This window comes from Indicator indicator, chromosome 21, assembly GCF_027791375.1.
Source record: "Indicator indicator isolate 239-I01 chromosome 21, UM_Iind_1.1, whole genome shotgun sequence".
NCBI classification, from domain to species: domain Eukaryota; kingdom Metazoa; phylum Chordata; class Aves; order Piciformes; family Indicatoridae; genus Indicator; species Indicator indicator.
The window spans coordinates 3,345,484-3,358,403 of NC_072030.1; the positions used below are offsets into that span (position 1 = coordinate 3,345,484).

The 12,920-nt window shown below is 49.0% G+C and overlaps 1 protein-coding gene across 1 annotated transcript in view; it reads left to right on the forward strand.

The window, feature by feature from the left end:
• Positions 1-12,920, forward strand: part of BRSK2 (BR serine/threonine kinase 2) — a 387,342-nt gene that overhangs the window by 256,094 nt on the left and 118,328 nt on the right. The window contains exon 3 of the mRNA XM_054390340.1: positions 7,894-7,979. Coding sequence (XP_054246315.1) covers positions 7,894-7,979 — 86 coding nt within the window. The remainder of the gene's footprint in view (positions 1-7,893; positions 7,980-12,920) is intronic.

Genomic DNA, 12,920 nt, shown 5'->3' on the forward strand with positions numbered 1-12,920 from the left:
AAGCTACTTTCACAGGCTCACAGGATGTCAGGGGTTGGAAGGGACCTCAGGATATCATCAAGTCCAACCCCCCTGCCAGAGCAGGACCAGAGAATCCAACACAGGTCACACAGGAACACATCCAGATCTTGAAAGTCTCCAGAGAAGGAGACTCCACAGCCTCCCTGGGCAGCCTGCTCCAGAGCTCTGTGACTCTCACAGTGAAGAAGTTCCTCCTCATGTTGAGGTGGAACCTCCTGTGCTGTAGTTTATATCCATTGCCCCTTGTCCTATCCCAGGCTGCAAGTGAGCAGAGCCTTGTCCTTCCCTCTTGACACCCAACCCTCAGATATTGATAGACATTTATTAAATCCCCTCTCAGTCTTATCTTCTCCAGACTAAACAGCCCCAGGGCTCTCAGCCTCTCCTCCCCAGGCAGTGCTCCAGTCCCTTCAGCATCCTCATAGCCCTCTGTTGGACTCTCTCCAGCAGATCCCTGTCCCTGTCCCCAGAAACGGGGAGCCCAGAACTGGATGCAATATTCCAGGTGAGGTCTCAGCAGAGCAGAGTAGAGGGGGAGGAGAACCTCCTTTGACCTGCTAGACACACTCCTCCCAATGCACCCAGTTCATTTAAAACTGGGGGGTTCCACTTCTACTCTGGTTTTGCTCCCATGGAAGTTAAGGCTGCAGCTGATAGGATGTGGTGTTGCTTAGAGTGGGTAATGGCTGAAGTTTGTTTGGAAGAGTGATATCCCCCAGCAGTGCTGGCCCTATGGGACATGCTGAGCCTGCAGCTGCTGGTCACAGAGAGCCACTTCTGACATTCAGTAGCCTGTTCATTGGCTCTAGAGCCCCCCACACAAGAAGGACATGGAACTGTTAGAGGAAGTCTAGAAGAGGCCACAAAGATGACCAGAGGGCTGGAGCACCTCTCCTATGAAGACAGGCTGAGAGAATTGAGGTTGTTCAGCCTGGAGGAGAGAAGGCTCCAGGGAGACCTTAGAGCAGCCTTCCAGTGTTTGAAGGGAGAGCTGGACAGGGACTTTGCACAAAACTGTGGAGTGACAAGATGAGGGTGATGGCTGCAGACTGGAAGAAGCTCAGTTTACATGAAACATTATGAAGAAATTCTTGACTGTGAAGGTGGTGAGGCTCTGGAATAGGTTGCTCAGAGAAGTTGTGAAGGTGGTGAGGCTCTGGAATAGGTTGCTCAGAGAAGTTGTGAAGGTGGTGAGGCTCTGGAATAGGTTGCTCAGAGAAGCTGTGAAGGTGGTGAGGCTCTGGAATAGGTTGCTCAGAGAAGCTGTGAAGGTGCCAAGCCTGGCAGTGCTCAAAGCCAGGTTGGATGAGGCCTTGAGCAAGCTGCTCTAGTAGGAGGGGTCCCTGCCCATGGCAGGGGTGTTGGAACCTTTAAGGTCCCTTCCAGCCCGAACCATTCTGTGATTCTGTGATGATGCTATTCTGGGATTGTGGGAAGGAGTGAGCAGGTGACCAAGATGGCTTTAATCAAAGCCAGTCTTTTTTCACCATTTTTACCTTGCAGTCCTACATACCATGGAAGCAAAAGCAGTGGGTAATTAAATCTCAGGAGCTGTTCCTGCCATATTTCTGTCACAACAGGATCACAGACTCTGCAGAGAACTTGAGATGAGTTTCTTCTTCTCTTTGAGTTTGCCACTTCAGCTCAGCTCAGTATCACAGTGATTTGCTGTCTGCTGTCTGTGCTCTCATCATGGAAATGCACCTTACAGCACAGCAGGCCAGGCACTGGAGAAAGTGGGGACTTTGGCACAAGGTTTCCAACCTGAGTTCTAGCCTGAGGAGCTGGATGAGCATCCAAATCTCTGCAGCCTTTGAAGTTCATCCCAAGTCTAAATAATTCTGAACTTCAGAGAAAGTTCATGTCCTGGTTGAGCTTCTAGTACAGCCATGAGTTCTGGAAAGTGTTTAAATAATTACTTCAAAGCAAAGCAGGGTCAACATTGGAGAGCTTCTTTTTCATATGGAAACCTACCACCTCCACTCCCCCTTCACCACTGTGGAGGACAACTGCTTGCATCCCTGGGGGTTTATTGCCCCAGACCACCTCTGCAGCTCCAGGCTTCCTTTTCAAGACAGTGTTTTGAGCCATCTGAGAGCCACTGGTGTCTATGGAGAACAAGAGAACTTTGTGGTGTGCTGCTGGTGCCCTTCAAAGCATCCAAAGAGAAATGTCATCTGCTGTCCCTGAGCTTTTTTGCCTGTAGATGTTCTTTGAGGCCACTGTGCAGTGCTTGCACAGATTTGGTGGGCAAAATGCAGCCTGGTAATGGAAGAGTCACTAGAATGATCAGGGTGTTGGAGCACCTCTGCTATAAAGACAGGCTGAGGGAGCTGGGGGTGTTCAGCCTGGAGAAGGGGAGGCTCTGGGGAGACCTTAGAGCAGCCTGCCAGTACCTGAAGGGGGCTACAAGAAGGCTGCAGAGAGACTGTTTGCAAAGGCCTGCAGTGACAGGGTGAGGGGCAATGGTTTGAAATTAGAAAAGAGGTTTAAATTGGATGTGAGCAACAAGTTCTGCACCATGATGGTGGTGGAACACTGGAACAGGTTGCCCAGGGAGGTGGTTGGGGCCCCATCCCTGGAGATATTCAAGATAAGGCTGGACAGGGCTCTGGGCAACCTGCTCTAGTGAAGATGTCCCTGCTGACTGCAGAGGAGTTTGGACTAGTTGACCTTTGGAGGTCCTTTCCAACCCAGACCATTCTATGAATCTATGATTCTAAGTCAGCTGTCCACTTCACTTTCCATCTCCTCACAGCACCCCATGATGGGCTGACCCAGTTGTTGCTGAGCAAATGAATATGAGAGAAAAGGAAACTTCCTTCATCATCAAGACAAACCATCAGGCTCTCTCAACCTGCCCTCTTTGCCTTGTAGGTGGAGTCACACCTCCTGTCTGTGGGCTGGGAGGTGAGAGAGTGGAGATTTGTCACCAGTGAAAGCTGTGCTGATGGGATGGACACAAACCAGAGCGATGAGATTTCCTCTGGGGGAGGAAAGGAGGGTGGAGTAGAGATGAAGAAGAACCAGAGTTTTGCCTTATTCCTCTGAGGGTCTCATTGCCCCTGAGTTGCACTTTGTCATTAGCTGAATTGCTGCAGCATCCTGTCACATCAGCCTCCTGCAGGGATTTTTAAACCCTCTGATGGGCACCTGCAAGCTTACACATTAGCAATGTATAACAGATTGCTGTTTAGAGAGCTGTGAGTCCCTAGTTCTTGAAGTAATACAGCCACTAGTGTCTCCTTCCTCTACATGGGACCCAGGCCTGCCCTGTGTTAATGGGATGAGCTTCAAGAAAGCCAAATGCCAGGTCCTGCACTTGGGTCACAACAACCCCAAGCAACACTACAGGCTTGGGGCAGTGTGGCTGGAAAGCTGCTGGCAGAAAGGGACCTGGGGGTGCTAAGGGACAAGCAGCTGAATAGGAGCCAGCAGTGTGCCAAAGAAAGCCAAAGGCATCCTGGCTGGGATCAGCAATGCTGTGTCCAGTAGGAGCAGGGAGGGGATTGTCCCCTGGGACTCAGCTCTGGGGAGGCCACACCTTGAGTGTTGTGTTCAGTTTTGGGCACCTTAATACAAGAGAGATGTGGAGGTGCTGGAGCCAGGGCAGAGGAGGGGAGGGAAGCTGGGAAGGGCCTGGAGAATAAATCTGATGAAGAGTGACTGAAGGAGCTGGGTATGGTTAGTTTGAGGCTAAGAGGAGGCTGAGGGGAGACCTCATTGCTCTCTACAACTACCTGAAAGGAGGTTGTGGAGAGGTTGGTGCTGGTCTCTTCTCACAGGTAATTAGTGACAGAACAAGAGGGAATGGCCTCAAGCTGCCACTGGGTAGGTTTAGACTGGACAGTAAGAAACATTTGTTTCGTGGAAAGAGTGGTCAGGCACTGGAATGTGCTGCCCAGGGAGGTGGTGGAGTCACCAAACCCTGGATGTATTTAAAGGTGGTTTGGATGTGGTGCTTGGGGATATGGTTTTGGGGTGAACCTTGTACTCTTCCAACCTGAATGTTTGATTGTGTGATTCTACGAGAGGTACAGTACTGACACCTTTCCTGCTTGAAGCCCCGTTTCACAGAAGGATTACACAAAGTCTGGATGAGATGAGTAGATTTGTTTTGGCCTTGGTTTGTAGCTAGAAGAGGCAGCAGGCTGTGGCAAGGAGGAGGTGGCTGTGCTGGAGTGGTGCATCCCATCACAGAACTGATCTCCCTGTGATCAGATGCCGCCAGGTGCATCGAGCCAAATGTTTCTGCATCCCTGGGGTTGAAATCAAGACCTCTGAAAATGTATTTCCCCACTGGATTTACTTCCTAGAAACTTGCAAAAAAAATGTGCATAGAACCTTCCACACTCACACTTAAAATGCTTGGAAGTAAAGTAACTCATTTTAATTGGTTGCTAGGGTAAACCTGTCAGTAGTAAGTAGATATTTGCTTTCTGCTTGGGTTTTCTCTCCCTGAGCACAGGCCATGCAGTGCTGCAACTGAATCCCTCCTCCAAGCCATACTCATAAATCACTGCCTCTTCTCATGCTTTAAGGCAGTAACCAAGCAGGACCCTGGCTGGATGCTGCCATCCATCACTTGGTCTGAACATACATTGCCACCACACCCACCAAGAGATTTTCCAGCAGGGAATCACAGCACACCTGCAGGGAATTCCATCTTGCACAGGCAGAATATCCCCCAGGAGCAAGGACGGGGCTGGATGATCCCTGGGTGGATGATAGCTAATGCAGTGGTCATGTTCCCCATGAGATACCTGCCCTTCCCTGTCCAAAGGGAACATTGTGGGAGTTCCAGTTTCCGAGGAGCTGTGGTACATGGTGCTGATAGTGAACCTCAGTACTACTGGAGGAGTGTTAAGGGCCTGGGTGCTGCTTCTGTTTTGTTTTCCTTCATTTCTGAAGGAAATCCAACTTCGTGGATTATAGGGCTGAACAAGCCCTCTACAAACTTCAATGCATAGCTTGAGAGAGAAAAGAGTCTGCTTCTCTGGAGACTTTCAAAGCCCACCTGGATGCATTCCTGTGCAGACTCCCCTGGGTGATCCTGCTCTGGCCAGAGGGGTTGGACTGGATGATCTCTGGAGATTCCTTCCAACCTCTAACATTCTGTGATTCTGTGCTTCTGTAATCTCTTGAAGAGGAGCTAAAATGGACTAAACCAACTCTCCCTTTGGATGCTTTATTTTTTTGTGTGTGGAATAAGTGTACAGTTGAATTCTGCCCAGGTTTTGTTTCCAAGTGCTGGTCCTGGGCAAGTTATACCTACAGAGCTGTCACCATCAAGTGCAGTGTGTCACTGAGCTCCCAGCAGCTCTGTCAGGGCTCAGCTGAGCATGTCCATGTTTGCATGCAATCCCCACTCCTCTGAAAGAGCTATTTCCAGAGATCCCAAGTGTGGAAGTGGATCTCTCAGATGGCTTTTGACTGTGCAGAGAGGATTGTCTTTGAAAGGCTAAGACTGACACGCATGCAAATGCCCTTTCCTCCATCTTGATGTGCAAGGAAGGCTCAGGGTGATGTGATGCAAGAGTTGCTTTTGCTGTTTCTTGGGTGGTGGGGTAGGGGAAGAGAGATCTGGGGTGATAACCATCTCTCTGGGAAACCCTCCTCTACACAGAGCTGGAAACCCACCATTTTCTCATTTCCTGCCAAGTATCTTACTGGCATTCAAGGAAAGCTGTCTGTGTTTAGGCTCAGCAGAGGATGATGGCTCAGGAAATTAAAGGACATCAGGAACTACAGGTATACAGCAACAAGTTCCTAATTCCTCATCTGATCCCTGCAGGGCAGATGTTAAGGGCTGGGTTTGTAGCTTGGTCATGTTTGTCAGCAGTATAACCTGCTGTTTGAAGGGCTGGAAGAAGCTCTTCCTCATTGGCCTTGCTTGCTTCTTTAGGTCTTTTTGGTGCCTTTGTGTATTACAGGATCAGGCTCACAGGATGTCAGGGGTTGGAAGGGACCTTCAAAGACCATCGAGTCCAACCCCTCTGCCAGAGCAGGACCAGAGAATCCAGCACAGGTCACACAGGAACACATCCAGACAGGGCTTGAAAGGCTCCAGAGAAGGAGACTCCACAATCTCTCTGGGCAGCCTACTCCAGGGCTCTGTGACTCTCACAGTAAAGAAGTTCCTCCTCATGTTGAGGTGGAACCTCCTGTGCTGTGATTTATATCCATTGCCCCTTGTCCTATCACAGGGAGCAATGGAGCAGAGCCTGTCCTCTCCCTCTTGACCCCCAGCCCTCAGATATTTATAAACATTTATTAAATCCCCTCTCAGGCTTCTCTTCTCCTGACTAAACAGCCCCAGGACTCTCAGCCTCTCCTCATAGGGAACTGGAATTGTATTCTTGGAAGTGTGTCCTGCCTGGAAATGTGGCAGAGTTTATTTCAGTTCCTTGTGGTCTCCACAGCACTGCATCACCTCGAGTTACACAGCATCACAGAATCAGCCAGGTTGGAAGACCTCTAGGGTCATCAAGTCCAAGTGATCACCCAAGCCTAACTCATCAGCCAGACCATGACACTAATTACCTCATCCAGGCTCTGCTTAAACACCTCCAGGGACGTTGACCCCACCACCTCCCTGGGCAGCCCATCCCAATGGCCAGTCTCTCTCTCTGTGAAGAACTCCTTTCTAAGCTCAAGCCTAAACTTCCCCCTGGTACAGCCTGAGACTTTGTCCTCTTGATCTGTTGCTGGGTGCCTGGGAGAAGAGACCAAGCCCCATCTGGCTACAACCTCCCTTCAGGAGGTTGTAGAGAGCAATGAGGTCTCCCCTGAGCCTCCTCTTCTCCAGGCTGAACACCCCCAGCTCCCTCAGCCTCTCCTCACAGGGCTGTGCTCCAGACCCCTCCCCAGCTTTGTGTCCCTTCTCTGGACACGTTCGAGCATCTCAGCCTCTTTCTTGGATCCAGTTAGCCTGGCTCAGGTCTGCAGGGTCACACTCTGGCTCCAAGCAGTGCTGAGCAGTTTCTCCAGCAGCCAAGGAGCTGCCCTGGTGCCATCTCTAGTGAGTGCCCTCAGTAAGCACAAGCTGAAAACCACCAGAGCAGCCACGATAGGAATTTGGGGTGAGAAGAGGCCTTGTGCTAATTACAGGGAGTTAGTCACAACTTGTTAAGTCCATGCTGAGGACACACTCTCAGGAGCAGCCATGCTCACACAGATTGGGAATCAAGAGGCAGCCCAGCTGCTGCTTCAGGCTCTGAGCACTGCGTCTCCAGGAGTTGGGTTTCATTTCTTCTTGTGCCTTCTACTTCTTATGTCACTTCTTATATCCCTTTCCCTTTCCATTCCTGTTCTGCAGCTGTAAAACCACCCTGCTGGTTGTCTTCTGCAAGTCCTTCAGGATGAGGTGTCCCTGCCCATGGCAGGGGAGTTGGAACTAGATGACCCTTGAGGTCCCTTCCAACCCTAACAATTCTATGATTCTCTGGGGATTTCCTGGTATTAATGGAGTATGCAATGGGTAGTGCAGTGTGGATGCACCAGAGCTGTGGGAGGTCAGGAGAGCCCTAAGTGGCATTTTAGAGCTTCAATACTCAGAGATTATCTCACAGGGTTTGGACTGTGGGCAGGAACAGCCTTGAATGCTCCCATCACTCTTTAGCTCATTCCCTTTAGTAGATTTGGGACTTTTCTTTCAACCTTGAAACGTTGCTGGTGGTCTGCTCCTGCAGGGCAGGGAGCACTGAGCCTGAAGGAGCTGAACTCAGCTGAGTGCATTGTTCTACATTACCACAACCTCTGCTGGCAAAGAGGAGTGGGAACTGGGGGAATGGGGGTTAAAACTCATGACAATACCTCATGTATTCGAAGGCCAAGCTTCTAACCTTCTTAATTTCTTTCTGTTTGTTGCAGGTGGAGCGGGAAATAGCCATCCTGAAGTTGATAGAACATCCTCACGTTTTAAAGCTGCATGATGTTTACGAAAATAAAAAATATTTGTAGGTATTACTGGCTTCTGCCAGAGAAAAGGGGGAGGGAAGGAAGAGGGAAGGGAGGGAGGTGAGGGCTTGGGAAGCTGGTGATGTTTCTGGAGTGGAGCAGGGTGTGTTTACACCCTCAGCTGGTGTCTTTGTGAAGGAACACTCCTTACTTCCATGGCTTTTCCCTTGTTCTTCTCTGTGCTTTGCTTCTATACTGTTTCATAGACTTAAAATAGAGGAGCAAGGACAAACATTTTCTATCAAACAGAAAAAGTGGAGGAAGGTTTTTGTACCTGTAAGAGCTGGAACCATTTTGAATGAAAGCAGTAAACAGTGAGTAATTTGGATAACCTCCTTTGGTTAATAGCTCTCATTGAAACCCTCTGTGCTCACCAAGAGTATTTTAAACTTGCCCCATCAATAACCATTTTGGGGTTTAAGAGCTGCTGAAGTCTCCTGATGGTTCTGCAGTAAAGCAGCAAAGCCTTTCCTTTGTTTCACATCATTGCCAGTGCTAGGCATGGATGTTGCCCACAGACAGAGTAATTTTAGCTTGACAGGGCACTAGATATGTTGAATCTGTTGTCAAACAGGAGGCCACATTAATCTTGGCACAACAGGCAAAAAAATCAATGTTCTCCAAATGGGAAAGGGCAACCCAGCAGGGGACTCAGTGTTGTTTGCAGCTTTTTAACAGGTTATTGCAAGTAGAAGAGAGTGGCTTAAAAAAAAAATTAATTCCAACTCTTTTTAACCCCCCACCATCCAGTGGTGACCTCTCCTCAATGTCACAACACAAGGAGGGGATGGCTGCTCACCCCAAGAAACGTGTTGAATGGAGGTAACAGTCCCTCGTGGACTTTTCAGCCAGGCTCATTACTGGAGCAATGAATTCCTGTTCCAAGGAGCAAGCCCTCAGTGCCTAAGGGTTACTCAGCAGAGCAGGCAGTAATTTCTTCTGGATTCCCCATCCTCTGTCGTGGCAGAGCTTAACCATCTGCAGTGAAAGCCAGCTGCCAGAGCGAGCTCCTGTGGGCACTGGGTGGAGGCTGGCTCAGATGGTCTCTGAGCTGCATGCCAATTGCTCAAGCCTCAGTGGCCTAAATGGTCATGACTCCATTAAGCCCAGTTTGCCCCAGCTGAGGAGAGAGGCCTAGGTCTAACACAGCCTGCTCCACATGCACAGCAATCACACAATCGTGGAATGATTCAGCTTGGAAGGGACCTGTAGAGGTCGTCTAGTCCAACCCTTCTGTAGTGAGCAGAGACATAGAGAATCATAGAAGCATAGAAGCTAGGGGTGGGAAGAGACCTCCAGTTGTCACTGAGTCCAACCCCCTGCAAAGCAGGACCCTGTAGGGCAGGTCACACAGGAATGCATGCAGGCAGGTGTTGAAGATCTCCAGAGGAGACTCCACAACCTCTCTGGGCAGCCTGCTCCAGGGCTCTGTCACCTTCACAGTAAAAAAGTTTTTTCTCATATTGAGATGGAATTTCCTGTGACTGAGTTTGGGAACATCTTCAGCTAGAGCAGGATGGTTCTTTTTTAAAATATATTTTAATTTTTTTGAAGTATGAAGCAGCAGAGGTGGCTGAGTTTCAAAGCAAAAGAGATCTCCAGGACTCAGAGAGTTTCCAAGATTCAGGAGATACTGAAGCACCAGGTTTGTGGCCCTCAAGAAAGCTAGAAGGCTTCCAAGAGCCAGAGGAAATAATGTGCCTAGACTTTTGAAGCTCAGGAGAAAGAGGAGGAGAATGCTCCTACTTGTCAGGACAGAAAAGTTTCCAGCTTTCAGGGTAAACAGAGGAGATGGGTTCCTGTGGCTCAGAAGAAACAAGAGTAGGCTTCTGGGATTCAGAAAAGCATGTAGACTGCCATGAGTCAGAAACAAACCCCCTAGGCTCTCCTCTGAAGCACTCCTCCAGGGCTCTCCTCCAAGGCCAGGCCTTCAGGACTGAGAGACAGAGCTCTGGGGTTCTAAGGACACCAACTTGGCAGACTTTGGAGCCCAGGGAGAAACTATGGAAGACTTCTGCACCTGGCGAAGGTGTAGATCTCCAGGGCTCTGGGGGAGACAGTCAGATCAACTCCATGACTCTGGTGAAACTGCAGGAGCAGGTCTCCAGGGTTTCAGGAGGGAAATGAAGTTTTACAGCCACTAAGCTCTCCTTTAGTCCTGGAAAGAGAGGCAGCATTTGTAAGAGTATTTCCTTCTGTTTTCTGGTTTAAAGAGGAGGTAGGATGAGCCTCTGGGCTTTCTTTTGGCTCAGAAAGAGGGAAAATTCTTATTTGTGATCCCTGCTGATCTGCATCTGTAATCTTAGGTAAGCACACACAGTTGGACAGACACAGCCCAAGCGTTGCAGGCAGGTGCAGAGCAGTTGAGACAGGCTGTGAGTACATGAGGGAGGGCCATGACCACCACTTGGGAGTGAGGGGAAGGATTATACAGGTGCTGAAGCTTTCTTCTTGTTCTGAATGCCTGTGAAGCCAGCAGCTGAGCTGAGCTCTCCTTCCTCATCCCAAAAGGCTCAGGGACTGGAGAGCAACATCCCTGAGAGCAGCAGGGGTGGTCTTACACCAAGAGCTCCTCAAAAGGACCACGTTCCTTGGCAGGAAAATACCTCCCTGCTGAAAATCACCTTGAAAAGAGAAGTATCTCAGATCTGTAGGCTGTATCTGCATATCCTGCCATCTAAAAATGTTGGGCTTCCCAGTGGCCATTTAGCCCTGAACAGTCACTAAGTGAGCTTTGTGCTGTAGCTCCTCTGCCTGTCTGCATCTCACCAGCAAGTCACTGAATCCTTCTGCTAAGAGCCGCTGCTCATGAAGTTTCATTTTTTATTAGTCACTGGTTTCAAGAAAGGGCACAATGCGGAGCTGCTGCCAAGCCTCCATGCTCACGATTGGAATAGCTGTGGCCTTGGCTATGCCTTGAGAGATGGAAGAGAGGGTGGAAGGAGCAAAGTGGTGCAAGCATGTGGGGGCTGAGGAGTGGGGCTGAGGAGTGGAGCTGCGTGTGCTTGCCCAAATAGTGAGTAGTGACCTCTAGTTTTCAGCAGCACCAGGAGCAGGATTGCTCTCTGGTGGTGGCAGCAGCTTCCCTGCAGACATGCCATCTCAGCAGTCGTGGCAGTGGTGTGGTTTCAGAGGAGCTCATGAATTAGGGGCTGATATTTCAGAAGCCAGAGACTAATCAGACTGCAGCGCTGGGGAGTATTTCCTCCATAAATGTTAATTTCACAAATCATGTTTGACTTTTGGTTTATGATTTAATTTGTGACAAGGGGCTTTGCTTGAGCAGATTCCTAATGCCACCATGAATCAAATCCTTTTTCCACAGTTTGTTTAACACTGAAAATGAGTTTAAAAAAAAAAATACCAGTAATCAACATCAGTTAGCTTATGTGTGTTAGCTGGCAGTCATTTTTGGTTAGTTCTGGTGGCTTTTTAACAAGGTGCTTGAAGAGATGGAGAGAGCTCTGAGACTTCCAGCTCTTTACCCAGCACTTTGAGTGGTTTTACTTGTTAGCAGGCCTGTGGACTGCAGGTCTGAGTGCATGGGGGAAAACACAGCTGCACTGTGGTTGTCTGTGAGTGAGTCCACCTCAGATATAAATCATAGAATCACAGCATCACAGACTGGTTTTGGTTGGAAGAGACCTTTAAGGATCATCTACTCCAACCTCCTTGCAGTCAGCAGGGGCAACTGCATCTAGAGCAGATGGCTCAGAGCCCCAACCAACCTGACCTGGAATGTCTCCAAGGATGGGGCATCTACCACCTCTCTGGGCAGCCTGGGTGAGTGTTTCACCACTCTTGTTGTAAACTCTTCCTTCTCTCTAGTCTAAATCTCCTCTCTACCATCATGTTGGTTAGAAAACTGACAGTTGAACTATTTCGTATTTGTTGTATTGGTCACACTGATGACCTTCAAGCAAGATTGAGAGTCCACAGTAATAAGTAATGTAGAAATAGGTGTAGACAATCCATGTCTCCATCTCTCCCATCATATAGTGTTGACATAAAACAGCCAGCAAAGGGGAGAGGATCAGCCTTCCAGTTTAAACATCAAGAATGAGTGGCTTGGTGTGGGGTGAGCCCAGAGTTGTTCAGGGCCTTACATTGCTGGTTTGTAACAGGGAGCAATCACTAAGCTACCAAAATCTCTGTGTGCCTCAAGTCATTTTCAGCAGCCAAGTTCAGGCAGTCAGGAACTTCAGAGAGATGTAAATAAACTCAGGGAATGAGCAAGGTGATAGCAAAGTTTTGGTGTATCAGAGGGGAAATGCTCCTTTGGTCAGACAGTTCCTGCATTGCAAAGGAGCTGTGTGAACCTGGGTGATGGTCCTCTCTTCTCCTCTGTGTATAGAGAAGGTCTTTCCTGAAGTGGTCCTAGGGAGAGTTTGTTGTGCAGCAAGCAGAGAGGAGGACAGAGTTCACACACTGTCAGAGGCACTGCACTGGGAGTGAGCAGGAGGTTCTCACTGGCAGGCTTGCTGAAGATTAAATAGGAGGAAACCTGCAAAGCCCAGTTCTTCATCAGGGAAGTGCCTACCTCAGAGTTTTCCTAGGAAACAATCTTAGGCTTTATTCTTAAGTCTTGAAAGTCATTTACTGGGGGTTGGTCTCTTCTCCCTAGTAACCAGAGATAGGACAAGAGGAAATGGCCTCAAGTTGCACCAGGGCAGGTTTAGGCTGAAGATTAGAAGAAGCTTCCTCACTGAAAGGGTTCTCAAGACTGGAACAGGCACCCAGGGATGTGGTTGAATCCCCATCCCTGAAGGTATTTAAAGGACACAGAGATGTGGTGCTGAGGGCCATGGTTTAGCACCAGCCTTGGTAGAGTTAGAGAATGCTTGGACTGGATGAGCTGAAAGGGCTTTTCCAGCCAGAACAATTCTCTAATTCTATGATTCTAATGCAGTAAATTCAGCTTTCCTTTTGATCTCAGGAAA